Source organism: Leptosomus discolor, chromosome 19 (genome assembly GCF_034619465.1).
Source record: "Leptosomus discolor isolate bLepDis1 chromosome 19, bLepDis1.hap2, whole genome shotgun sequence".
NCBI lineage: Eukaryota > Metazoa > Chordata > Aves > Leptosomiformes > Leptosomidae > Leptosomus > Leptosomus discolor.
Window position 1 is genome coordinate 7231632 of NC_141409.1, and position 25550 is coordinate 7257181.

General features: G+C 46.6%; 1 protein-coding gene across 1 annotated transcript in view; it reads left to right on the plus strand.

Annotated features, from left to right (window-relative positions):
* Positions 1–25550, plus strand: part of LOC104348963 (uncharacterized) — a 158592-nt gene that overhangs the window by 74446 nt on the left and 58596 nt on the right. Inside the window, exons 17-26 of the mRNA XM_086475928.1 lie at positions 5481–5534; positions 6257–6310; positions 6463–6516; positions 8561–8614; positions 8924–8977; positions 10861–10905; positions 12229–12282; positions 13746–13790; positions 22228–22281; positions 25181–25234. Coding sequence (XP_086332054.1) covers positions 5481–5534; positions 6257–6310; positions 6463–6516; positions 8561–8614; positions 8924–8977; positions 10861–10905; positions 12229–12282; positions 13746–13790; positions 22228–22281; positions 25181–25234 — 522 coding nt within the window. The remainder of the gene's footprint in view (positions 1–5480; positions 5535–6256; positions 6311–6462; positions 6517–8560; positions 8615–8923; positions 8978–10860; positions 10906–12228; positions 12283–13745; positions 13791–22227; positions 22282–25180; positions 25235–25550) is intronic.

Below are 25550 nucleotides of genomic sequence, written 5' to 3' on the forward strand. Positions count from 1 at the left end.
GGATCATCATTCATCTTGCCGCCTGCCTTGTTTCAGTGAAAATGTTTTCTATCTCAGCCTTTATTAAGAAGCTGCATTATAAATCTTTCTTTGCCCCTTTTTTTTGCCACATGCTTTTTAATTGAATCTGGTCTTAGAAATATCCAACTTAAGGAAATCCCACGTATAGGAAATTAGAAGCAGGATCTCTGTGTTCATTTAGTGCCCGGCTGGGCTTGGGTCACAGGAGAGATCCTGTCTAGAGCAGAGTGATTGACTTGTGTTGCAAGCCCACTCTGTAATCTCTCACCGGTTGTGTCACTGTTATTTTCCGCTGCTATTGTTATTTTAGGCTGTGACATCTAATTTAAAAGCCTTCTCTGGTTGCCTACTACTCTTTTTCTGTCCTTTAGATTTTGACTTCATTATAAGCCTCCATCATCTTCTTCAGACAAAACTGCCCTACTGCTATGACCAGAAACATAAGCAGCCTCCCTGAATCTTGTAATTATTCTCTCTGTCTGTTAGTCTGAGAGTTTACCTCTTGCCATTCTTGAAATATTTCCAGACCACGGTTGTACACAAAATCTGCCTCTGCAGAGATCCTTATTGGTCACCTCCCAAGTAATAGAGTTCCCTTCTCTGCTGGATGTTGAAGATGCAATTCCAAGAGTGAACTTAGCTAACTTGTTGGGGGTGATAGCGCAGCCACCGTGCAGCGATTCCCTGCACATTGGTGCAGCTCAAGCACGCCCATCCCACTGTAACACTCTAAGAGCATGTGAGGTCCCTGAGCTCCCTTTGAAGAGCAAACTGTTTCAGACTCCCGAGCTGGTGCTTCTTTCCAGCAGTGCATTCACCAGGAACGCTGCAGGAGGAGGAAGGGCTGGCATGGTCCTGTGCAGAGCCACTGCACAGCCCATACAGCAGAAAGCTGTGTTAGGAGTCCTGTTTACACCCCAGCTTGTGAACAGGGTTCAGAAATCGGTTGAAGACACAGGATTTTCCATAGGGGTTGAGCTGTCACCTGCCAACTGTCTGGGCGTCTTTCCTGAGACCTTAAGTGGGCGCCTCCAATGGCTAGTCCATCTCTGAAAGACCAAGTGTGTTGAATGTGCAAGATGAATGAAACCAGGTACTAGCAAGCACAGATGATGCCCAGGCTCAGCCAACAGTAGCTGTCAACCTTGCTAAACATGCCCATTCCAGCAGCATATCAACATCTTCACCAGAGAGTCCCAGCTATCAAAGGCTGAATCTTGTGTGAAAATGTCACGTGGATTCTCTGGAAAACAGTTCCTGATAAACCCATTTAGAAGCAGAGGCTTTTCCTAAAGGGGTGTGAGGGCTTATTGCAGAAGTGCAGTAGTCTCTCATTACATGGCCAGAGGGGAAGGGGGATAAATGTGCTGGCTCGCCCCTCTTCTCCTCCACTGTGGTTTTCAGAAAGCTGGTAAATATAGAGTTAAACTTCCTATTTAAAAAAAAAAAAAAAAAAAAAAAAAGAAAATCCCTAGACATTTGGCAGCACCTGAAATGCTGGGTCGGCAGGGGCAGAGAGTGCCAAACCTCACTGCTCCAGGCTGACACTAATCAGTAACCTTTCATAATTAGTAATTCATGGCAAATGAGAGCAGCCTTGGGGACCTCCCACCTTCCATCTGCTGTCACTCACGGCCTAGACCAGGTTTGAGGAGGAACAGGGATTTCGAGAGTTTCCCACGTCCTCCCTGGCAAGAGATGGCCTTTTTCCTCCTGTCGTAGCTCTACGGAACTTGACCTCTTCTGCACGTCCACGTGGATCTGCCCGTGCTGTGCCCTGGGTTACTCCCCTGGGACCCCGCAGGGCTGCAGGAGCAGCAATAGCTGCCTGGAGCACAACCCATACCTCACACCTGGCCTGCCCCTCCAGGCTGCGGTTCATGGTGCCTTGCTGAGGATGTGTTGATGAAGATTTAATTAGGTGTCTGCGATCTCCTGTTAAACCCATCTGTCTTGGTCGCATCCAAGTATGTGGCCTCGTACATGTTTGTCTTCTCACAGCCGAGGAAAACTCCCTTCCCTCAACAGCAGTCAGATCAGATGCTGGTAGAACCTAAGCGTGATGACAGGGTGGCTGGATGGTGCGTGTGGGCAGCAGGCTTCTAACGGAGGCTGCCACCTCAATCCACCTGGGAGAAGGTCCTCACTGCAATGCTGCATCTTTTAGAAATGCTGCCACCATTCCCCTTTGCCATGGCAGGAGGAGGAGCCTGCCTCAACGCTGAGAAGGGTTTCCCTTCCATGAGAGGGTGTTTTTCACTGTTTTTTGGACTTTGTTTCCTATGTTGCCTCAGTCAATATTCTACAAGGCGCAGCTCATCAACCCCAAATGCCTGCATCACGTGGTGGAGGCCAGGCATCTACTAGGATAAGAGGCAACATCTCACTCCTGCAGAAATCATATCTTTGTATCTAGCAACTAGACAGGCAAGTACAGAGCATAGCAATGCTAGTCAACCCCTTCTGCATCCCCCACAAAAGCTTGGACCACAGAATTTAATAATGTTTTTTACAGCTTCAGTTTTCCCACAAAATGAGTCATCCTTCTGTTTCCATTTATGTTTTCATGGAGGCAAGAAGAAGGGGTAGAGAGGGTTGCATCTGCTCCTACAGAGAGAAGCGGAATTACTATATAACTCTGAAATAAAGAGTGGTCTTGAGAAGACCACATGATGTGATGAGTGCAGAGGAAAGGTGGAGGAAGTGGAGGAAATCCTAGCTACTTGTTCACATAAAGGAGTTTTATGAATCAGGACATCTGTAACTTGTGAAGGACACGGCTCAGTAAAATACCTCTAGTAGTTTTGCAGTGTTAGCACCCCTTGTATAGCTAAGCAGAAAGTCTCGGGAAAAGAGATGTCCAGTCGAGGGCAAAAGGAGGTTTTTGCACAGTGACCTTCTCTGCATCCTACGGAGAGCAAAAGCACCTCATGCTTGCAAATCTGTCACTTCCCTTGTAGCCCCTTTCAGTGTGGTGTGGCGTAAGAAGGGCCTCAGGGTCTCTGAAGCTGTTTTTCTTTTATAGGTGAAATGTGAAACATAGGCAACATCCCACAGGGAGAGTCTGTTTGTAATTTTGGATTGTACATTCCTCCTCCTCCCCATAAGCAAAGTCCTTGCAGACCCTTTTCATCGTCTCGGCATCGTTTTTTTTAATAATAAACATGCCTGACCTCTTTCCTCCTTATTTCTTCCCTCACGTTAAGGACACACACCCTGAGTCACAGTTTCAGATGTACTGTGCTCAAGGCAGGTGAAAGGGGATGCCCCAGTCCTCGGTTTTGGTTTAAGATATTCATGGCCATTGCAGATGGATCGCTCATGCCGTGACACTCTGCTGTACTCTTGCCATAGCACGTGAACATCTTGCATGGACCCCAGCTAAAGATAAGAGATGTGTTTTGTCTTTCCTGCTTCCTTCTTATCCTCTCTAATGCCCATTTCTCAGGGTTGTTCAAAAACTGTTTTCTCTGTCATGCGGTCACTATCCAATCTTTGCTTAAAGGTCAGCGATAAAGGTTTGTTCCTGCCTTTTGGATATGCTCAGGAAACTCTTTGCCTACAGTAGTCGTTTCTTAATGTCCAAGTATTTCTTCCAAAACAGTATTCCAAAGGCCACTTATAATCTCTGGGTAGAAAACTGCTTAATTAAAAAAAAAAAAAAAATATCTTTTTTTTGACCCTCAGCATAGGTGATAAAGACAGGGGGTTTTCAGAGCAAACCTCTTGCTTTCAAGAAAAACTGTTTTCCTGCTGTGCTCTGGCAGGAGCCAGAATTAGAGTAGGTTTCAGTGTTTTAAGCCTTGGACTAGATTAAATAAGTAGAAAATTTAGAGAAGATAAGAGAAATGTGGCAATGGTTGGAAATGATCTGGGTCACACGGTAGTTTTTTTGCCGTCTCTATTGTGTCTAATACTTGGGGTTCATCTGAACTGAAGCTGTGTAAATAGCCAATTGTTTCCATTTGCTGGCATTGCCAAAAAAAAAGGATAGATGGAAAATAGTTTAGATGAAGCAACATGTTGGTAATTTGACTCAAATTAAAATATTTCATGTTAAAATCCACATGAGTAAAAATAATCTAACTTTTTTTAAGAGTTCAACATTTCAATTTTGCTGTGTAAAAGATTTGTTTTGAAGATGGTTCAGTGAAATGTCCTAGGAAAAATTACCAAAACATTTAAGTAAATTTAGCATGAATCCATGAAATGTTTCCATCATTGAATCTGCGTAGTTGTTCATTATTTTTCTTCTGAAAAAGTTGTCTCCAAAAAGTCTTTCACAACTCAAGCCTTAACCGTCCACAATTACACTATCCCCTGCATGTTACTGAAGTAGTTAGAATTATTTCATCTCTCTGATAACAAGTGGGTGGTTTTTGCTTGAGCAGAAGTAGACTTCCTCTGTCATCTCTTTGTAGACTTTGGCTCTGTCACAGGAATCCATATGTCTTCCATGTGGACTATGTTTAAACATATAGCTCTCTGCTCTGGTATGGCTTGTTCCCTTACTAGGAAGCCAAGTTTAGAGGCTTATGCTGTGCATGGGACAGAGTTCCTCTAACGGTTATTTCTGTTGGGTCTTGTCATTGTACCAAGTTTTTATAGTCATTCTTGCTTTGACTTCCCAAGTAGAATTTTCCTGTCCCATCATTGACTCATCCTTTGTTTAAGTAAATCACTAAATAAATGAGGTTGGGAGGGACATCAGGAGGTCATCTTGTCCAACAGCCTGCTCACAGCAGGGCTCAAAGGCAGTGCAAGATATCCCACTGCTCCTAAGAAAACCTTCAGGGATACTTATTTTCTACCCACAGGGTCAAAATCTGTTACAATGGTCCAAAGAAGGGAAAGAAAACTAGCTTAATTAAGAAATATTGTCAATGATGGTGTGCTCAAAGATGGGATCCCCATCCCCATTCTCCTTCTGGGGAATCTCGGCCTCGATATTGGCAGTGAGATGACACAAAAGCATTACTAGAAGTTATTCTTGTTTTCTTATGAGAGAGGATAAATCTTTGATGCCAGCAATAGGATACGCTCACAAAACCCCTGAGTATTGTTTTCTTTTCTATAGAACCTTGAGAGAAAAGGTCCATTCATTGAAAACTAAGCTAGCTCTTCTGCTCAGCTGAATTTTAACACTTCACCACCTTCACGGTTGCTGTTAGCCAGAGGGACGTAGTTTCTCTTCTTGCAGCTTCTATAGAAACACAATGCTTGAGAATTCATGTTTTTCTTTCTCCTGCAGTTCCATTTCTTACTTTAGAATCAGTGTTGAGAACACATACTTCATTCAGGATTGTTGTTAGAGCTAATATGCTCTCCGGTTTGCAGTGGTTCAGTTTTGAATGCAGCTAGTGATGAGACTTTTGCTGTACAATGCACCGTCTAGCATCTACCTGGGCGTTTTGGCCGTTGCTGTTGCCTATTTTAACTCTCTGGTGATGTGTATCCAGGGTGATCAGGGAGGAGCAGGTGTTCCAGGAGATATCGGCTTCCAAGGAGACAAGGTAATTGTTTCTCTTTTCTCCATCATTTTTTTCCCTTACTTAGTAGTATGTGTGTCCACCAGCTTTCTCAGCTTGTCTTAAGCTCCAAGGAGCTGGAACTAGCTGCATCCTGCTGTCAGGTTCCCCATCTCGGGTAGCTCTCATTTGGGGTATGCTGCACCTTTCTAAAATTCATGTCAATATATGGATTTTGTTGTTACAAAAAAAAACAGTTCTACCAGGGTCTTTCTATAAAAGGGGCCATATCTTCATGCAGAAATTGGAAGTGATGGGATGGGATTGATAGGGTGGGTGGGAATGTGTGTGGTCCAGCGGCTGCAGACTCGGAGGTTTTGTCTGCTCAGTGCAGCAACTTAAACCCCGACCCAGTGAAGCACTTAACGTCGTGCATAACTTCTAAGCGAACGACTTCTCCCCTGTGACTACAATACGATACTGACTTCAGCTGACTAACGCTGTGCTTAGCACTGCACTGGGGCCTACATGGCTCGGAGCCACAACTAACTGCAACAGCTCATGTGTTCTTCAGGACTAAACTCAGCCTCGGATTTAGCAGAAACATCTCACTGACATTAGTGCAACCGTCCCAGCCCCTTGCAGGGCCGAGTTCAGCCCTTAGAAAGTGTCCTTTCTCTGCTGCAGAGGAGCTGGAGCTGGGGAATTGGGGAGGGGTTTGATGCTTCATTGTGTTTTCTGAAAAAATATGTGTGTCTCTTTCTCAGGGCAGCCAGGGTTTGCCTGGGGTCCCTGGGGCAAGAGGGAAAGCAGGCCCCCTGGTAAGTAACCAAGCACCCTCTGCTTCCTCATCTCACTTTCTAAAGGTTTAGTGCCCAGCTGGAAAGACCGCTTGGCAGGGGTGTGCTGTTCTAAACAGGAAAGCCGGTAGCCAGGAGCCAGCTCACTTTTCTCCGTGTTTTTCTGATTTCAGGGAAAAGTCGGTGACAAAGGTCCAGTCGGGTTTCCAGGACCACCCGGCCCTGAGGTATGTCCCACTACCTCCTCATGTCTTTCCTTCCTTTGGCAACTTTTGCTTCATCCTTTCTTCAGCAAATCCACATGGTAACTCCCCTCTCCCATCTTGTTTTGCCTCTGCAGCAGTAGTTATTCGATGTCTGCCTCTTGCTGCCCCACTGAGAATCAGCCCTGTGATAAACACCCGTGTGGCATTTGAGAGACTGTTAGAGATGCCTATCTCCTTTCCCCACTGGCGGTTTTTAGCTGTCAAGCTGTGTACAGACAGGCCCACATAGGGTTTTGATTAGGAGGCATATGCATATAGCCGTTGCTAATTCATATGGAAAGCAAGAGCCAAACGCTCCCTCCCACGTGGTTGCCCAGCCCGATGGAGGGTGGGGACAGCTGCCACCGCTACTGCTCACCGTGAGACTTGAGCTCTGATACCTTTACCAACCCAAAACTGTTGTGCTCTGAGGTCAAAACGTTTGCTAAAGTTGGGCAGAGGGGTTGCTTTAGGACAATGGCACACCGGGGCTCCAGAAATGCCAAGGCAGAAAGAGGTTTGCTGTGCTGTAGGATTTACTGATATTTAATGAATTGAGGTCCAGTTTTGTTCAAACTGGGAGATGGGACAAACTCTCCATCCTGTACCCTCTGACTACCCTGCACTCTGATCTCCAGCTACCGTTTCAAGCCTTTTTCTTCCCAGTCTTCCCATGCAAGTCCTATATTCCGCTCTTGTTCAGAAAGATCAGTCCCCAAAGGTTGTCTCTAGCCTGGCAAACAGAATGTCACAACCCATCACCTTTCCCCATCTTTCCTCTGTTTTTTTTTTCTTTTTTACACCTTGGCAGACACTCACTGCAAAGCAGAACATCCTATCATTTTGCAGAGGGAAGATCTCAAGCCTAGAAAAGCAAAGGGAGATTCCGAAAGATGTGAGAAAAGCCAGTGATGCATTGGAATAGAGCCCCACGCTGTCTTCCAACCACTGGCCAGTCCTTGTGGACACTGGTCTTTCTACTCAACATGTTGTTTTCTGGCCCTTTTTGTTCTTCAACTGCTTTTGTGGGGCAGAACACTCATTTCTTGAATCTTGCATCTCACTTTCAACCTACCTCCTCTTCTCAGCCTAGGGCTTCACATCTCTGCTAGGGTGTGATAGTTCATGAGTGATGATGAGGTAGGGAGGATTAAGATCGGTTCATGACCCATTCTGCATCTCGTGGCTTCCTGGTTTTTCCTTCCAATTTTTGTCACAGATATCATGGAGGGTTCTTTTCAGTTTTTCCCCCACAAAATACCATTTCAAGTAGGAAAAGACTCTTACTACCCTTACCAAAGTAATTGTCACAGTGATACCTTAAATGCAGGATCAGCTTCCCCCAGCGCATTGTCGTTTTTCTCCTTCATAAGCAACCAGACAATGTCAGTAAGATGCTAGAGAGCCACTTCCAGCACAAGTGATGGTCTGTTTTCCCATCATCAGTTTTCTGGTATTCTGCTGGGTCTGGAAGGGCTCTTGGTTGCATGCTGCCACTTAGCAGTTGTTCCTCTTTGTTGCTATTGGAAATAACCACAGATTCCTTTGTTTCCTCAGCGACGGGCTGATGGGTGGAAAGGAGTCACTGCCTGGCTGAAGGCAGCAGCTAATGAGCATGTCAGCACCTTTCCTAATTCCTCGCCTGCTTCCCTTTGTCGCTGAGGCGTGCAGTGCGTTTCTTGGAGCAGTGAGATTATGCGCTGACTCATAAAGATTAATTAAAACCCAAATTGCTGGTTTTAGCTGTGTGATGACAGGGAGGCCCTCACAGCAATAAATCTTCTAAGAAGATGGACCTAAAGGGAACTGCTGGGAAAGGCTGCTCTTGAATCAAACCGATAGCGCTGCTCCCATTGTCTTGTTTCGTCCCCTCTAGAGGCCATGCAGTGGCCCACACACGGACACTGCCAGCACGTAACAAATGTCTCAGCCCGTAGCCTTTAATTAAAACTCTCACAGAGGCTGTCGTCTGAAGCTGGCTGCAAAAGTCCACCTGTGCACCCTGACTGTTTCTCGTTTTCTTCAGGGCTTCCCAGGTGACATTGGCCCACCGGGAGAAAATGGTCCTGAAGGCCTGAAGGTGAGTGGAGCAGAGACTGAAGCTCTGTGTGGGGTGGGAAGCAGCCAGCGAAAACAAAGTAGTGGGAAGGGGGGAGAGAGAAAGCCCTGGAGATTCCTAAAGATTGTCCTGGCCAGCGTTTCGGCTTGGTCTGTTTGGCTTGAGGTCTCTCCAAGTGCAGGGTTTTCTTTTTTTTTTCATTTTTTTTTCTGTAACAGAATTGACATTGGATGATGTCCCATGGCTGTGAAAGAGACTTTCTCATTTTAATTGCTCTTTTGAGCTTATGTTTCTATTTTCTGAGTATCTTTTCCTTTGGCTCTTTCTCAGGGAAAGCCAGGAGCACGAGGTTTACCTGGGCCGAGAGGACTGCCTGGACAAGAGGTGAGTGTCCTCAGACCAAAAGCAGATTAGATTTAAAGAATAATGTTGAACTTTGAATATTAATGCATGCTGAAATGGTGCATGCTGAAAAAGTGACCAGAGACCCACAGAAGAGGAGCTTCCCCTACGTTGCAGTCATGTGATCTTTGCTTCCAGTCACTGCTGGTGTCTGCTGACCCTGAACCCTCCATTGGCTTTTCTTTTAAAGTCTGTTCCCCTACACGCACACAGAATGGGTGTTAAAGCCCTTTTCCCTGCCCATGCCCTTGTACAGGCATGCCATGACCTGGCTTTTGCTTTCTGCTCCTTTTAAGTGCGTTTTCTTTCAGCTGTGAGATCTGCAGACTCCACTCTCTCGCACAGAGCAATACCCTTTTGTTAAAAGGGTGCGTAAATTGAAATTGCTGTTCTGCAAAGATTCATTTGTACCAGCATCTCAGAGCTTGGAGCTTTCACTTACCACATCATGTGAAAACTTGAGGCTTCATTCCACTCACACTCGCTAAGAAGTGACGACTGTCATTGATTTAATTGTCCTGGAGCTGCAAATACTTTATAGCAGCAGCAGAGAAGGCCTGAGTGCCCTCTGTTTATCCTGTTGTAACTCCAGTGTAGTTTCTTCTCATTTAGGCCAGTGAAAGCCGTTCATCCGGAGCCATGAGACATTGTGTAAATAAATGCTTAGTGCACGCATGAGCAGGAGCTCATTCTAATAGCACCAATAATTTTTAACTTTTTCTGTGAACTCTTTTGCTTGTTCTTTAAATGGGATTAATGCAAATTAGCTCATTTATTTGCGCTGAAATAGGGAAAACAAATTCTAGGCAATCTACAAAGGGAATCGAAGCCCTGCATTCCAGGTTCAGGCGGGCATGACCAAGCTGCCTTCAATTTACTCTGGTTAGTGAGTGTAAAAGTAAGACTGAAGACATGGACATGGAGTTCGACATAAGCTGTGCTGAAAGACTTTGAACATGCACCACACCACTATGCCTTTGTCGCTGGTGTTAGCCAAGGCAGTAGGTCAAAGCTGTGGATTACATCTTTAGAAATGTGGCATTTTGTGGGTGGTTTGTGTGAGCCCATTGAGCTGGGTTCCTGACTTCCAGTGCTATCATCAGCCCGCCAGCTCGTGCTACTTCATTACCACGGCTGACCACCTAAATGAGAACAGTCAGGACTGTGGCTGCCAAGGGTGCTTTTAATTTCTCTCTTGGCAGTTGGTTTTAGACACTTGAGATAATTTTTGTGAAGCTTAATTGAAGGTCTCCTAGAAACTGTAGATCTGATCCTATCATATTAGAAACTGGTGTAGAGCCAAGGGGGAGGACCGAGTCCAATTGCCGTGTGAGATTTTGAGATAGCTCCATCCTGCAGCATATGTAGTCCCATTTGAAAGCAAAAGGGAAACCTTCATACGGTTGCCAAGAGGTTCTGTGGGAAGTTTTGCAGCACCCTTTTTGTGGGGGGAAAAAAGAAAGAAAGGAAGAAAGAAAGAGAGAAAGAAGAGAGCTCTACAACATTCGTATCCCTGCCAAATCCAATGAAGCAGAGTCATATGATCACACCTGGGGTACTCTATGGGCCAAATCCAGCCCATGATAGACCAAATCAACTAGTGTTGACTTTGGTCAAATTTTGGGTTGCATTTGCTGGCAGGACTTGACTTCAGACTTTTTTTTTCCTGAGATGGGGATGGGAGATGAGAAACCTCAGACATGCTGAGCTGCCTGCTCTGAGATTCAGAAGGACTCAGTTGTTAAAATGTGACAGCTGAGCACACAGCTTGTGTTTAACTGCTGCTCATACTTTCATTCTTGCTCCATGGTGAGTCCAAATTTTGTCACTACTTTGCCTTTTATTTTAATATCTTTTCACCTCAGGGAGATGAAGGACCCTTAGGACCACCAGGAGTCCCTGGTTCAGAGGTAGGTTTCAGTTGTTTACTCAGTTACTACCAGCTTTGTTGACCTTGCAATGGAATTGTAGTTAAATTAACATAAAGCTTCAATCCTCCTGGTTTGGAGAGTGATCTGCCCTTCTAAGAAATTGTCTTGTCCAGGGCTTGATCCAATGGCTGGATTCAGGATGGCTGAAAGTCAAGGAAGTGTCTTGCACAGGGTGTTGAGTGGGACTCCAGTTTTATAACTTGCTCAAAATCTCAGACCTTGAAAAATCCTCTAATGTTTAAATAGTTCATCCTCAAGATAAAGCACATTGATCAGAAACCATCTCTGTAACCAGCCCTTGTGTTTCTTCCTCGATTTATCGTATTTTTCAATGAGTAGAGGGAAAAGCAGGAAAAAAGACCGGTCAGTGAGAGAGTCCTTTTTGACCTCTACATTACTCTGACGACAGTGATGTATCACAGAAACACAGTTAGAAGAAGAAAAAAAAAGGTTATTATCCTTGGCAGCTCATGATTTCATGATGGTTGTGTACATCATTTTCATCGCAGGATAGCAAAATACTTTGAAAATGGGTAACCGTGCTGGAGCTTCTAGGTGAACCAGAAAATAAATGTTTTATCTTGCATTTCTCCATTGGTCTGATAGACACTTTTATTCCTTTCTGGAGCAACATAATAAATCCTGTTTCTCCAGTGCCTGGGACAGCACCATAAGGATTCTTCTAGCCAATGGGAAGGCTCAACCTGAACCTTCTGGCAGGTTTATTTCTGCTTTTCTGAGCTGCAGCTGCGAATGTCAGCCTGGCTTCCCCACAGTAGGAACAGTCTTACTCCCAAATCCTTCCTGGATGCCAGGGATGGAACCTGTAAGAAGCTTACATGAGCAAGTCCCTGCAAGCACTAGGAAACTACCATCTCTGAATGCTCAGACCGCTGGTGTCCTTGCTGGCATTGCTACAAGAAAAATGCTGGAAGTAGAGTAAATCCAGCTGAACGTGGCACATAGTAAACTAAAGGACAGTAACAAAGCCCTTAGCTTGGTTGATTGTAGTCCATGCATTATGTTTCTGATGTCATGTTTAGGTAATGGAATCAAGCTGGAGGGTCAGAAATGGGCTGAACCTTGGAGTAGCTGTCTAGGCATGTTCCCCGTGGATCAAACCTGGTGTCACTCAAGACACAGTGCTTTCCTCTTGTCTTGCCTTGGCCTCAGTGAGAGCTGCTACATCTCTAGCACCCTGAATTCACAGGAGCGTTGCTTGTAAGCTGGTTCACAGACGCACTGCTGTGACCAAGGGCAGGTGCAAGCTTTTTATGTTCATTGTTTTTCCATGTATTTCAGGGTCGATCTGGCCGGAAGGGATTTCCAGGAAGACCTGGTCCTGATGGTCCAAAGGTGAGGAAAGGGTTTGTTCATGATCAGGGAAGCAGTGGGTGGAAGGGAGGAAAAGCAGAGGGAAATATCTTTTCTGAGCTTTACTGTGCTCCTAGCCTAGGGTACTCATTCCAGAGAGGACAAGGGGAACTGGGGATTTCTCTTTTTCTCTGAATTCTGGAGTCTCGGCTTCTGCTTCGTTTCTTCAGCAAAAAGAATGACGGTGCATTTTTTAAGCCATGTGCTTTATTATAAACAAGTGTGTTTCTCCTTTGATATTAACCAACTCCCCCCTCCAACATCTCATCTTATTTTCCATTGCTTCTCCACGTTTTTGTTCCGAAACAATGCACATCATTCCTATCTTTGCTGCCTAATTAGCAGCAGGAGCCATCCCAGGGCTGTCCGCTCCACAAACCCACACTCAAAAGGAAAGAGAAAACCCAACAAAAACAACCTCTTCAAACAGTAAATAGCAAAAATGTGGTCTGGCAGCACATCTGGAGTATCTGCCTACTGAGAAAATACATCTGCCGTCACCCGGAGACAACACTGGTTAGCGGTGAGTCTGATCTCTGGATGGCCTGTCCTGGGGCCCTCCACCGGCCTTTGAGCGCTGCCATGGCTGCCCTTATCCCTGGCAGGTTTGAAGTTCTCCTCCTCATGCTGCTTTCCTCTTCACCCCTCATTATTCTCATTCTCTGAATTTCTCTCTGCACTGTGATTTCTCTCATGTAGGTACTTTCTGTGGTTTTCACGTGGATGCTCCACGTGACAGTAATGTGCCTACGTTTGAGATTTTGCAGTAACAGAATCAGGGTGCAGCATTGCCTGGGAAATTTTGGGTTATCTTTTATTCTTGTTACACTTCCACTAGCTAGCGAACTTTCTTGGATCCCTTCTCCTCTGTCATTCAGGAACTACACCTCCCCATGGTGTCTGCACTCTTGTTTTCCCCAGATGCTCCTCGAATCCTTTGGTTGATCAGGGTCTTTTCCTACTCTCTTCCTGCTGATGATGTGTTTCTGTCTTCATGTGTCTGTTTTACACAGTCTTTCAAATTGAAATGTTATGGGTCAGAAACACCCCAACTTCAGGAACATCCCTGGTGAGAACTCATGCCTTATTAAACACAAGGGTATAGCAACCAGGTCTAGTCTATGCCACAGGAAAGTAGACAGCTTATGTTTCAATGTCTGCGTTTGGTTCTGTGAAGGTTATTTTACCACAGCAGGACCAGCTGCTTTTGGGGCATTTCACTTCAGAACAGCAAGTGTTTGTTCCACATTTCTGTCAGCTGTGTTTCTTGCTTTGGATTATCTTTCAAGTCACAGTTGGTTTTGTAAGAAGTTTTTTCTTGCAGATTTTCCACAATTCACACACAGCAGCCCAAATCACGGGCATATAAAGCATACTAAGTTGTACTCAGGGTCTGACTAGGAGCACCAAGTAACTTGTGTGCCTTATCTTTCCTTGTCCTGCAGGGTGAGCCAGGAAACCGTGGCCGACCCGGGAAAGTTGGTGAGCAGGTAAACTCTTTGTTTTCCTTGTCTGTTTGGTCTCCTATGTACAATGTCTCCCAGATGACCAGAGTGCAGGCAGAGGACAGTGACCAGGAGCTTCCAGTCACCTCAAGCCTGTCCGTAGTCCTGGTGCTCCAGCTGGGGTGCTCTTAGTCTAGCTGAAACTCTTGGTGAACAGCACTGACAAGTGACTATGGTGTCTATTTTAAACTGGAGGGTTTTCCGTAGTCAGAGTGCTCTGATAAAGCCACAGTTCAGGTGGATGTGCTGGTGGTGCTGGCAGCAGTACAGCTCATACAGCTGACTGTGCTTCTCAAGGAGGCAAAGCCATGGTCAGGAGAGAGATGGTGAATTTCCAGGTATTCCTCTTATCCCTGAAAGGGCAATTTGCCTATGTATGTTTTAAAGGTAGGTGTAGGTTTTAAGGGCAGGATCCTCTGCTTCGGGTGCTGTGCTGCTTTGACTCCCACTGGATTTTGGGAGGGAGCAGAGGAGATAGCAGCTGAAGAAACCAGACCCTGGGGAAGAGAGGTGCTGTGCTGCATTTCCTTGTACTGCAAGAGAGAACGTTCTGCTGGGGTAGCAGGGGACATGGATCATCCCTGTAGGCTTCAGGGGGAACCACAGGCATCAAGGAAAAAGAAACAATTGTTCCTACGTCTCTGTGATTGAAGCCAACCAACTTGTCCACCACCAGCCCTGAAATTGCAGCCATGGAGCCTCCAACATGTTCTGTGCATTCCTACATGACCACACCAAGCTGGCTGCAGCAGCTGGCCCTGGCAAAGAGGGTGTTTCTTCTCAGCACAGCTGTCCTTCACAACACTTTCCCTGCTGGATGGTCAAGAAATTTGGTTTGGTTTCACTTGTCAGCCTCTCTGGCTCTTCTTTCCTCTGTATGCAACAGCTGGGTGTCGCTTCTTTTATGGGTTTCTGACCAAGCAAGTCCAAAAAACCAAGGTGTATCCTTTTCAGTACCAGCAATCTGATGAGTCTCAGTATATATCAAGGATAGTTACTTCTGTTTGGAAATTAGAGTCATTTCTGTATCATGATTAACAATTTACTCCATGAAGAGCAACAACTGAAGAAGCAAAGTTGTTCCACACACCTGAATTCTAGTTGCAGCTTTATCAGATTCTGCACGATCTCAGGCAACACCTTCCAGTGCTCTGTGCCTTGATTTCCCTTTCTGTGGAAGGTGTGAGAGAGCTCTGAACAGCTTAGCGCAATGTGTTCTGTTCTCATCACCTGTGGTTGCTGCTGTATTACAGTTAAAAATGAATACTTAGAAGTGCTTTGAGATCCTTAACAAGATGTCCTTGAAGGACAAAGCATCATTAGGATTATTATTCTTTAAAGTCCCTCTGGACTGACCTTGGATGAAAACTGTAGGCGCTTTTCATGAAAAAGAAAACACAGCTGGCCTCTGCTGACACTGAAACCAGCACAGTGGTATGAAAGCTGCCTGTATTATTCTTAGTCAATTAGTCTCTGTCTAGAAATATCACCCAGAAAGAACTTCCATTTCCATACCAGTCAAGTCATTAGAACAAAAATGTAGCACCAGATTACTGAGAAATAGCCTCCTTTCCCATCTCACTTTTGCTGGACAGTGCTGGAGTGTTGGGTTTTCATTCCTCCCTCCACCTAAGCCTCCACATTTGGTGTTGGGTTTGGGTTGGTTTTTTGCAGAGCTCTGAGAGGCTGGACTACCCAGGTCACTTGGCACTTCACTTCACCCCTGTCTTCTCTTGTGGAGGCCTTGATGTTTGCTATTCCATGGGCACAGTGGGAGTGATCACACTTTTCAAACTTGCTTCTCTGTCCTCCATATGGGTTCCCTCTGAGTAGAAATCCTCAGCATAACAGCATGAGAAAAGATCAGCCGTACATCTGATTGGTGCTCCCTTCCCTTTCTTAGGGACATCTGTTTAGGCAAACATGGGAGTTTCTGTGAGGTTTCCAGTGGCATTTGAGCTCTCATTGGAAAAATTATGTTTTAAGCTACAGGGCAGTCCCTGATGTGTTGCTTTTCCATCGCAAGGACACTGACTCAGGAAGTTCATTCATAAGATGCTCGTTGTCTCCATATGCTGGAAGGACTCCAGCTGCTGGGCTCCCCTGTACCCTGGAAATGTGTGATTTAACCCTTCCTTGCCAATAGATGAAGGTAGAAGGATATGAAGAAGAATATGGGGCCTCTGGCCAAGGCCACCATCCTTCCTCTTCCAGAGCTGGGAACACAGAGCAGGAGGATGTCACCTAAAGGCCAGACAGCCCTGCAGAGGAGAAGCAACACCCTGCAGCAGGCAAGATAGCAAGCTGCAGAAGGGTGCCACACACCTATGGACCTTCCCCAGCTCTGCGCTAGAGACTGAAAATATTGATGAAGAGTTGTGCCAGCTGAAAGAGGCTACGGTTGACCTATGTACTTAATGGGAATGAGGAGGCCCTGTCACAGCAGGAATGGCTTTTTTAATCCCTCTTCCTGTACAAGAAGTGGCAGCCCTGCTCACTCACATGCTGATGTTAGAGTCAGCCACACACCCATTGCACTGTGCTGGGAAGAAGAGTTGCTCCACAGCCCCTTTGGAATGTCTCTCCCTTTGAGGGAGAGGCATGTTGTCCCAATATCAGATATTATTCTAAAATAATTTGTCAAAGGAAACCAGCACCATCGGTCGCCTCCTTAATGTATTTTCCTTGCGGTGCTCGTACAAAGGAGGGATGTGCTGTAATGTCAGTTTTGCAGGTGGGGTCTGACACGCAAAGATACGGATGGACTTGACCAAGGTCAAAAGTGTCACCAAGGACCGAGCAGGGAATTGCACGAGCGTTTCCCCCGTCTTAGAGCAGCACCTTTCCCAATGCATTTACCTTCCTCTCCAGAGCGCCCTTCTGAGCTGCAGACCTCAGGGATTTATGGGCACTGTGGTGTATGCAGCCTCTTTGATCTGACAAGGTGTTTTGTCAGCGTGTCTCCACCTTTCCTTCCGTCGCTCCCCGGAGAGCAATGGGAACCCAACGTCGCCCCAGGGTACAGCTGAGCCCGGTGCACAGGGGGTTAAACCACATGGCTTTTCTTTGCGGGTCAGAGCGTCCTCCCTTAAACTGTGATATTTACTGTTTTACTTTCCCTTTCTTTCATCTGAATGGGAGGATTGTACATTTACTCCCTCCCGTCCTTTGTCCCTGGTTTGTTTTGTTTTGAGTTCTAGCGAACCAGTAAAACAGAAAGGCCATGATCGGTTCCTGCTGGGAGCGACTGGCGGTCCCGTCCCTGGGAGACCCTGCTCACGCTGGGCTCGCCTTTCGGTTGTTTCTCTCAAATGGGCTATGATTTATGCAAGGCTTCATTGCTGACTTGCTCGCTGTTGATGCAGCCAAGAGGGGGGGCTTAATTATGACAGGGCTGGACAATAAATGGGGAAAGCCAGACAGGAGTTAGGAATTACAACCCGCCAGTCCCCCCCTTTCCTTCCCCCCAAGCCCCCAGCAACTTTTTAACAATCTCCATCCCTTTTCCGCCATGCCCTTGGCTGGGGAATACAGCAGACTGAATCATGAGCGACATGCTGAACTCCCCGTCTAATATAAATGTTTTACATTCTTTCCTGTATACTGTGGGCCTTTATGCGGGCAGCCACTGCTGCTGGGACTTCACGTGCACCATTACACACACTGCCTGAAGTCGTGTTTGATGCAGGGCTTCTTTTCAACCCTGGGAACCTGGGGAAAATATGTTACACCGCAGCCATTTTAGTGTAATGGCCACAACTCAGGTCTGCTTTGATTTAATATTTGCCACCGGTGGCTTTTCTGGTTCTTAAAATCTAAATCTTTTGCTGCTTGTGTTCCCTTTAGTGTCTATCCCATTTTGGCCTGTGAAGAATATCGTTATCCAATCTACCCCAGTTGTTTCCTATACTCCCAATAATTTACTAGAATTTATTTTGCCTAGACATATCTATCTCGATTTGTGTCTGCCTGCAGACACAGAAATGTTAGTTAATTTAGCCCAGAGCAGACAATATTGGCTGCAAACGCTACAGAGCTACTGTGCTGGAAGCCTGGCCACATCACAGGGTCCCTGCTCTGCCGTCTCACTTTGGTCCCTACTCTGTCATGGTCACACCATGGGATGCTCCTGTTGCTGGGTTGGCGGGAAGCAATGACGTCTTCCATTGAGCAGAAACGTGATGTACCAGTGCAGACAGAATTTTCCCCAGTTTTAGAGTGAAAACCAGGCCAGAAATTTTGGCTGTGCTCCTCTTCCATTCTGACATTTACCCGTGCAACAGTTGCAGTGTCTGCCTCTACCCCGCTTGCGTTGGCAGTGCTGGCAGGTTTCTGTACAAGCTGCGATAACAAAGGGCACATCTGTGACAGCGAGAGGGGTCTCAGGAGGGCGCTGGGTTTGTGGGCTGCTTGGCATGCCGCAATCGATTCTCTGCAAACCAGCTGTAAAGCACCACTGGGTTGGCTGGGAAGCACAACCCGTACATCTCACTTCATGACCCAGATTCCTTAGAGACTTTTTAGAGTGCAAGCTGACGCTATGTGTGTGTATATATAAGATTATTAGCCTTCAAGCCTGAGTTTGGGTATGCAATGCCCCTCAGAAGTGTTTTTGAAACAGCTTTGTTCTGCATGGTAACATTCGCTGCAAGAGCAGGGATCTCTCTCTTCTTCTGCAGGGACTGACCTAAGTAACCCAGAAACACCTTAGAGAGACTCTTCCTGGGGAGAGAGAGAATCACAGAACAGTAGTGGTTGGAAGGACCTCTGGAGATCATCTAGTCCAACCCCCCTGCTAGAGCAGGTTCACCCAGAGCAGGTTGCACAGGATTGTGTCCAAGCGGGTTTTGAATATCTCCAGGGAAGGAGACTCCACAACTTCTCTGGGCAGCCTGATCCAGGGCTCTGTCAACCTCAAAGTAAAGAAGTTTTTCCTTGTGTTAGTGTGGAACTTCCTGTACTCCAGTTTGTGCTCATTGCCTCTTGTCCTGTCTCTGGACACCACTGAAAAGAGCCTGGCCCCATCCTCTTGACACCCACCCTTTAGATATTTATAGGCATTGATCAGGTCCCCTCTCAGTCTTCTCTTCTCCAGGCTGAAGAGCCCCAGGTCTCTCAGCCTTTGCTCATAAGAGAGGTGCTCCAGTCCCTTCATTATCTTCGTAGCCCTCCACTGGACTCTCCCCAGTAGTTCCCTGTCCCTCTTGAACTGGGGGGCCCAGAACTGGACACAGCACTCCAGATGTGGCCTCACCAGGGCAGAGTGGAGAGGGAGGAGAACCTCCCTCGACCTGCTGGCCACACTCTGCTTAATGCACCCCAGGATACCATCGACCTTCTTGGCCACAAGGGCACATGGCTGGCTCATGGTCAACTTGTTGTCTACCACAACTCCCAGGTCCTTCCTGCAGAGCTGCTCTCCAGCAGGTTGACCCCCGACCTGTACTGGTGCGTGGGGTTATTCGTCCCCAAGTGCAGGACCCTACACTTGCCCTTGTTGAACCTCATTAGGTTCCTCTCTGCCCAGGTCTCCAGCCTGTCCAGGACTCACTGAATGGCAGCACAGCCTTCTGGCGTGTCAGCCGCTCCTCCCAGTTTTGTGTCATCAGTAAACTTGCGGAGGGTGCCCTCTGTCCCTTCATCCAGGTCATTGGTGAATATATTGAACAAGACCAGACCCAGCACTGAGCCCTGGGGAACACCACTAGCCACAGGCCTCCAGCTGGACTCTGTGCCACTGTTCACAACCCTCTGAGCTCCACCATTCAGCCAGCTGTCAATTCATCTCAGAGAATTCTGCAGTTTTACTGAGAAATTGGAAATGAAGGATCCGATTTATTCTTTCTTGCTTTGTTATCTTATTTTTGCCTAGCAATGCATTTCCTTGTTTCATCTCATTGCTTTGCCCTTCTCTCCTCTACCTTTACATTTGCCGCCTTCACAGCCTTGGGCTACTGGAAAACTCCAGCAACTGGATACAGGTATCAGCTGTGTATCTGCACTTGTGGCTAATTGAAACGATAATTGAGTCAGCAGCCTTCAGCAATGCCACCCAGTGGCAATCTTGCATATGCAGATACTGCGAATTTGCCTGCAGTCGCTTTGGTTCCTTCGCTGGGCAATCTGCTCCTGAGTCCAGCACTGCTTTGCTCCCACGTGTCTTGTCCGTGTGGCCTGGCCCCGACGGCATGCTTGTGAACTGGGACTGCTTCGGCTTTGGACACAGCAAAGACTATCTCAGCACTGATGTCAGAAAGGTTGGTGACATCAAGCCCCTGGCGGGATAGTAGAGCTTTCCTGGTAGTAGCTGTCTTCCCATGGTTACTCAATATTTCCATCATGGTACAGTGGCATGCCAGTTTCTTGGGACATCATGTCTGGATGGATTTTTAACACAGGCACCTAACTCCAGGCTCTGACATACCAGCGGAGCTCTTTGCCTTCTCTCATGAGTTTTCTCCCAAACACTTTTCACCTGGATGTTGCTCTGATGCCAGAGTGTGACAAGGGTCACTCAGCACAGAGAGTGTGTGGCTGCTCCCTGCAAGAGGCAAAGCCAGCTGAGCGTCCAAGTGAGAGATGCTTTTGTTGAGCCCATCAGCATGCTTCATTGAGGAGCTCCTGTCTCCAGTGATGTTCAAAGGATGACATTTAATTGCACCATGTGAGGAATGTTAATGCATGAAGTCTCTCGGTGTTTGGAGTCATCATCAGAAGCTGTTCTCTCTAAAAGTCATTGGAGAGTGACCCACATTGTGTTTTATGTCTCTGCATGGGTCTGCTGAGCCTGACACATACAGGAATAGCAATGAGGCTTGTTATTTTGTGCTACAGCTTTACCCTGTGAGCAAAACTTCATGGAGAGAGAGAGGCTTTTGGTGGCAGGAGGACTGCACAACCTGCGAGTAGGCTGCTCTGTGGTGCTGGACACTCCTCTGTAGCTGGGTAGTACCACTTTACGCTGTGGATGCACAGACGTAAACAGAACCGCGGCAATGCACAGACTGCAGAGAGCTCCGCTACGAATGGCACATGTGTCAGGCCAGCTGGGAACAGAAAAGGCAATGAAGCAGGAGTACAAAGAGGAAACTTCTGCTTCTTTTCTTGTTGTTCTCCTGGAAAGGAGGTAGCAGGGTCAAAAGCTCTCCCTTCTCTGAGAGCACGCTGCAGGAGTTGCCTTGCTAGCATAGTTTTTTCCCCACTGTGTTTGTTCATACTGAAAAGTTTTCTTCAGCGTCACTTGAAAACCTCCTTGATGTTGAAGTAAGAAGGTGAGATGCATTTGCATAGAGGAACTTTACAATTTATTAGGAAGGTTTCAAGTTATTCTAAAAAAGAGGAAGAGTAGGGTGATACCGCTGGAGAATCCATTCCTGTCTCTGACTTGCTTAGCAGCCACCTCCCATTACCAATCAAACTGTTGCCCAAAATCAAACAAGCTGGGGCATGGCTTCATTGACACAACCCACGCCAACTGTGGGCAGGTTATGAAGTGTTTCGACGGGACATGAATCCTTTAGTTACAGAATCATTGGAGGAACTAGATACAGAAATCTGTCTCCCAATGACCCTTGCTGGGACGAGGGATGAGGCCATGAGAGTCATGCAGTGAGAGACCAAGCACCTACTGTGGCAGAGAGGACGATCCCTTGCATCTCTAGAGCCAGAGATCCGCTGCAGTTGGTAGGGACGCTGCTGTATTTTAATTCTTAGGCGTCTTAGCTTGAGATTGTATCTGTTTCCATCTTCCTAATTAAAAGCAGTTCTGTTTCTGTTTGTTTCTTCGTTATCCCAAACGTTGTTAAATCCTGACAAATCCTGAGCTTAGACTGGGGGTTTTTTCCCAGTTTCTGAGTAGTGTGACAGATCTGCTGCCCTGCTGGCCCCTCTGACTGTGTCCTCAGACCTTTGTTTCCTACTGACATCCCAACAGCATGACACTATCCAGGGCAAGACTAATTTGCACAAGGATTTTGAGGCAGCTCAGATTAACCCAGAGGAAGTCCACCCGGTACAGCAGTTAAAATGACGGCAGCTCTCAGACTCTGTGCAACCCAGGAGCTCCAGCTATCGATGCTCTTGGGGAAGTTGCGCTGACGTTTTGGGAAATGCTTGCAAAACAAAGCCACGCTATGGATTTGGCCTTTCTACGAAACGTGCTTCACTCATCCCCTATACTGTGTGTTGTGGCTCTTGCAGATCCTAGCGCTGCCGTTCCAGCTGGCGCCTAAAGCAGAACCAGCTGTGGAGTTAGACGTTCCCATGGCCGGGAGCAACTCTGTCCGCTCTGGTAGCCAGTAGGAATTACTGAGCAGTATATGAGGGATGCTGTGCTATTTCAACCAGCAAGGTGGACCAAAGAAACTGTTTACTTTCTCAGCAAATAAAGCTGAAAATTAATTGTGCTTTTCTCTTTCCTCAGGGTCTAATGGGTTTCATTGGTCCCGTAGGGGAGCCTGGAATAGTGGGAGAAAAGGTAAGGCTGCTTACAGCAAATTGGTTGTTGTAATTTTTTCAGGGTGAGGGAGACTGGGACAGGAGGAATATTGCGGAAATTTAAGTTGCCATGTCAGTGCAACACCCAGATGGGAATGCAGCACATCCAGGGTGTCTGAGCTAGTCTTGGGCCAGGCAAAAATCATTCACTTCGCATTTAGGAATTAATATGCGTTTGCTCTCCAAGGAGATGTTGTCAAATATTCTCTGAAAATTTAATCTTTATTCATTCATAATTTGCCAGAAAGCTGGTATTTAACAGTCAGTTCTGTTTTTTCCGGGAATGAGAGGCCCATCAGCCCTGTATTCCTGGTCAAGGGAGGAGTCCAAGGAGTTGAGATTACAGACAGATTTGTGCAGAGATGTGCTCAGAAGCCCATGCTGAGTTGCCAATGGGGTCACACAGGACCAGGGCTGAGCCTGCACTGAACAGGAGGTCTCAGCAATTTCTCAGGTGCAGAGAAGGTACAAGAGTGCAGCCAGCCACCTGAGCAAAGGTTGGTCCAAATATTTCCCTTTTTATTTGATGAGGACCACCCCATTTGGCTGCCCCTGTGGTTGCATTAGGCGTGCTACTAAGGGCTGGTGCCCTCTTGTGTACAGTACAGATACATGCTGCTTTCAGGAAGAAAAATGGCTTTATTTTCCGTAAAAATGTAAATGGACATTAATTTGTTTTCTATTAGAGTGTAAAATTTTATTCAGGGGTAGCTTCCAAAGACAAATCGATGTCGTTCATTGTAGCTTAGTTGCAAACTGCTGGTTTTCATTGGTGGTTTAATTATTCACAGTCCAGCCATAAAGATAGTAAAGAGCATAAAATGATGCATTCCACACATCAGTTCTCTCTCTTGCTTTTATTACTTCAAGTCCTGTCCTCTGGGTAATGATGTCAAGACTCTGTGACAGTTATATTGTGTTCGCTGCAAATGCATTTTATTGCCTGTCTGCAGCAGCCTTTGGAAAGCCCGTTGCGCTAGATGGCCTCTGGTGGGGCAGCAGCAGGAGCAGGCTCAGTCCAAACTGTCAAGGCACACAAGAACTGAAAGGAATGACACGATGTGGGCTGCATTTTACAGAAGAAAAACAGCGGAATGAAGAGTCTGTGATGTGCCCAAGGTGGTTACACAGAAAACTGGTGCCTGAGTGAGCTGTTTCAATAGCAGCTGCAGACCTGAGTTGAATGAGAAATAAGGGGGTTGCCACTCAGGAGACACTAGAAGACACATCTTTTTCTGCACTCCAGTAAATTCACATCTGGCCCTATGACTTCTATGCCAACACCTTGACCGCATGAGCTATATTCATCTTGCAGATTGACTCTGCAACACGATGATGTTAGGTTAGTGTCAAGGCAAACCTGGGCTGTTCTTTGAAAATCTGCCCTAGGAGATCCCCAGCGCAGCTGTGATTTCTGTCAGGCTTCTTCTCTACCAGGACAAACTTACAGACGACAGAAATAACTATTATCAAATCAAAACCTCAATACCAGGCCTCCAGTTGGCATGGCATCCTACAGCTTACTATGCTGTTGTGAGCTAAATGAAGTGGGAAATATGCTTTCATCAGACACAGCTGAGTCAGCAATCTCCATCCTGAGAGCTGCAAAACTTAAGACTGAAGCCAGTAGAATCCAGAGATTATCAAAGAGAACAATACAGTTAATACGTATTTAATAAAATCCATGCATTCAGGAGGAAAAGAAATCCTTACATTAGTTTACAAGGGCCAACTGGTGACAACACAAACTCTGGGGTTTGTTTTTAATAAGCTGCTTAGAGCTGAGAAAATATTTCCCCTTACGCTTTGGCTGTTGGAAGGTAGGTCAGATTTTGGGCGTAAACTACTTGGCAGCATTTACTAAATCCTCCTTCCTCATTCCCCCAAGCACACAAACGTAACACACCTAATTCCCGGTGCATCACCAGGGCTGCAACGGAGAGCAGAAGCAGTCGTGGTGGGAATTGCCACCATCTCCAAAAAGGAGCAGTTGACGTCCCGTTGCTAGAGCCGTGCCTTCAACTCGCCCTGGAGTCAGCAGGTAGCGGTGGTGCTCATGGAGGCTTACACCTCGTCTCCTGTTCTTGGCTGAGCTGTAGGGCCAAGGATGTACTCTGGGGAAATGAGATGTTCCATGTGTGGGGTTAAGTAAGACTTCTGGAATTAATAAGTGATTTTTTTGGTACGTTACATATTTTAATGCCAAATGGTGGCTTGTTTTAGAAGGGATAGTATCTTTAGGGTGGGCCATGGAGGCATCCGGCTCTGAACCCCTTGTAAACACAGGCCTCCAGATTGTTGTTGTTTGCACTGTGGTCTCAGTATGAGCCACAGCATATGGAGTCCCCCCAAAATGCCTACGGTCTCCTGAAAGCACCAGCTAACTATTCCAGGCAACATCTCTGCTTTTCTGACTTGATTCTCTGCTCTCAGCAGGGCCTTATGACCACAGCTTTCAAATCCGTGCCTCTCAAAACACCAGAACCTCTAAGGATTATGATACTGCAGAACAGAGAGGGATGTTGTGCCTTGGGTGGGAAGGGCTGGAGACCTCCTGGGATCCAGTCCTAGCGTTGTCTGGAGTTGAAGGTGGTCTTGAGTGCCTTGCTTGTTTCTTGTTCCTCAGTTGTTTGATGACAATAGTAAAGTCTCCTCTCTCAAGATGTGGAGGATTAGCTAACTCTTGCTGTAGTCCTGACAAGGGTGATGATTATTCTGTTCTTCTATTCTAGAAGCATTTCTGGTAGAAATCTGATTGCACAGATTGCAATTGGTGGATCTTTTAGTTGTTTCATTGCTCTAGGTCCCTGTTACTGCCAGCTCAGTGTGCTTGTTAGCAGAAGTCCTCACTCTTCCCCATGCACCTGTGTCTCTCCTAGGGCGACCGTGGCTCAGTGGGACCCCCAGGCCCTCCAGGAGTCAAGGGGTCGATGGTAAGGAGTAAGTCTGCATTCTCTCGCTCTTGCTGCTGCCTCTGTCCTAGTGAAGGATGCAGCTTCTCCTGGTCTTTTAGTTACATGACAACAGCTGCAAATTCGTCCTGTCCCCGTGGGGATGGGAATGGCCATTTGACTGACTGGATATTGAGGTATAACCTCTGCCCCAACAGTCGTGTTCAGCAGTTTCCCCTTCAGAGAAACACTGGGTTTCGACAAGTGTTTTGCAGCTCTATCAGCTGAGGACCTGTTGTGTCAAGTAGAGAAAACTAGGAACTGCAAGCTATGGCACCTGAGGGACTGCCTGTTTCCA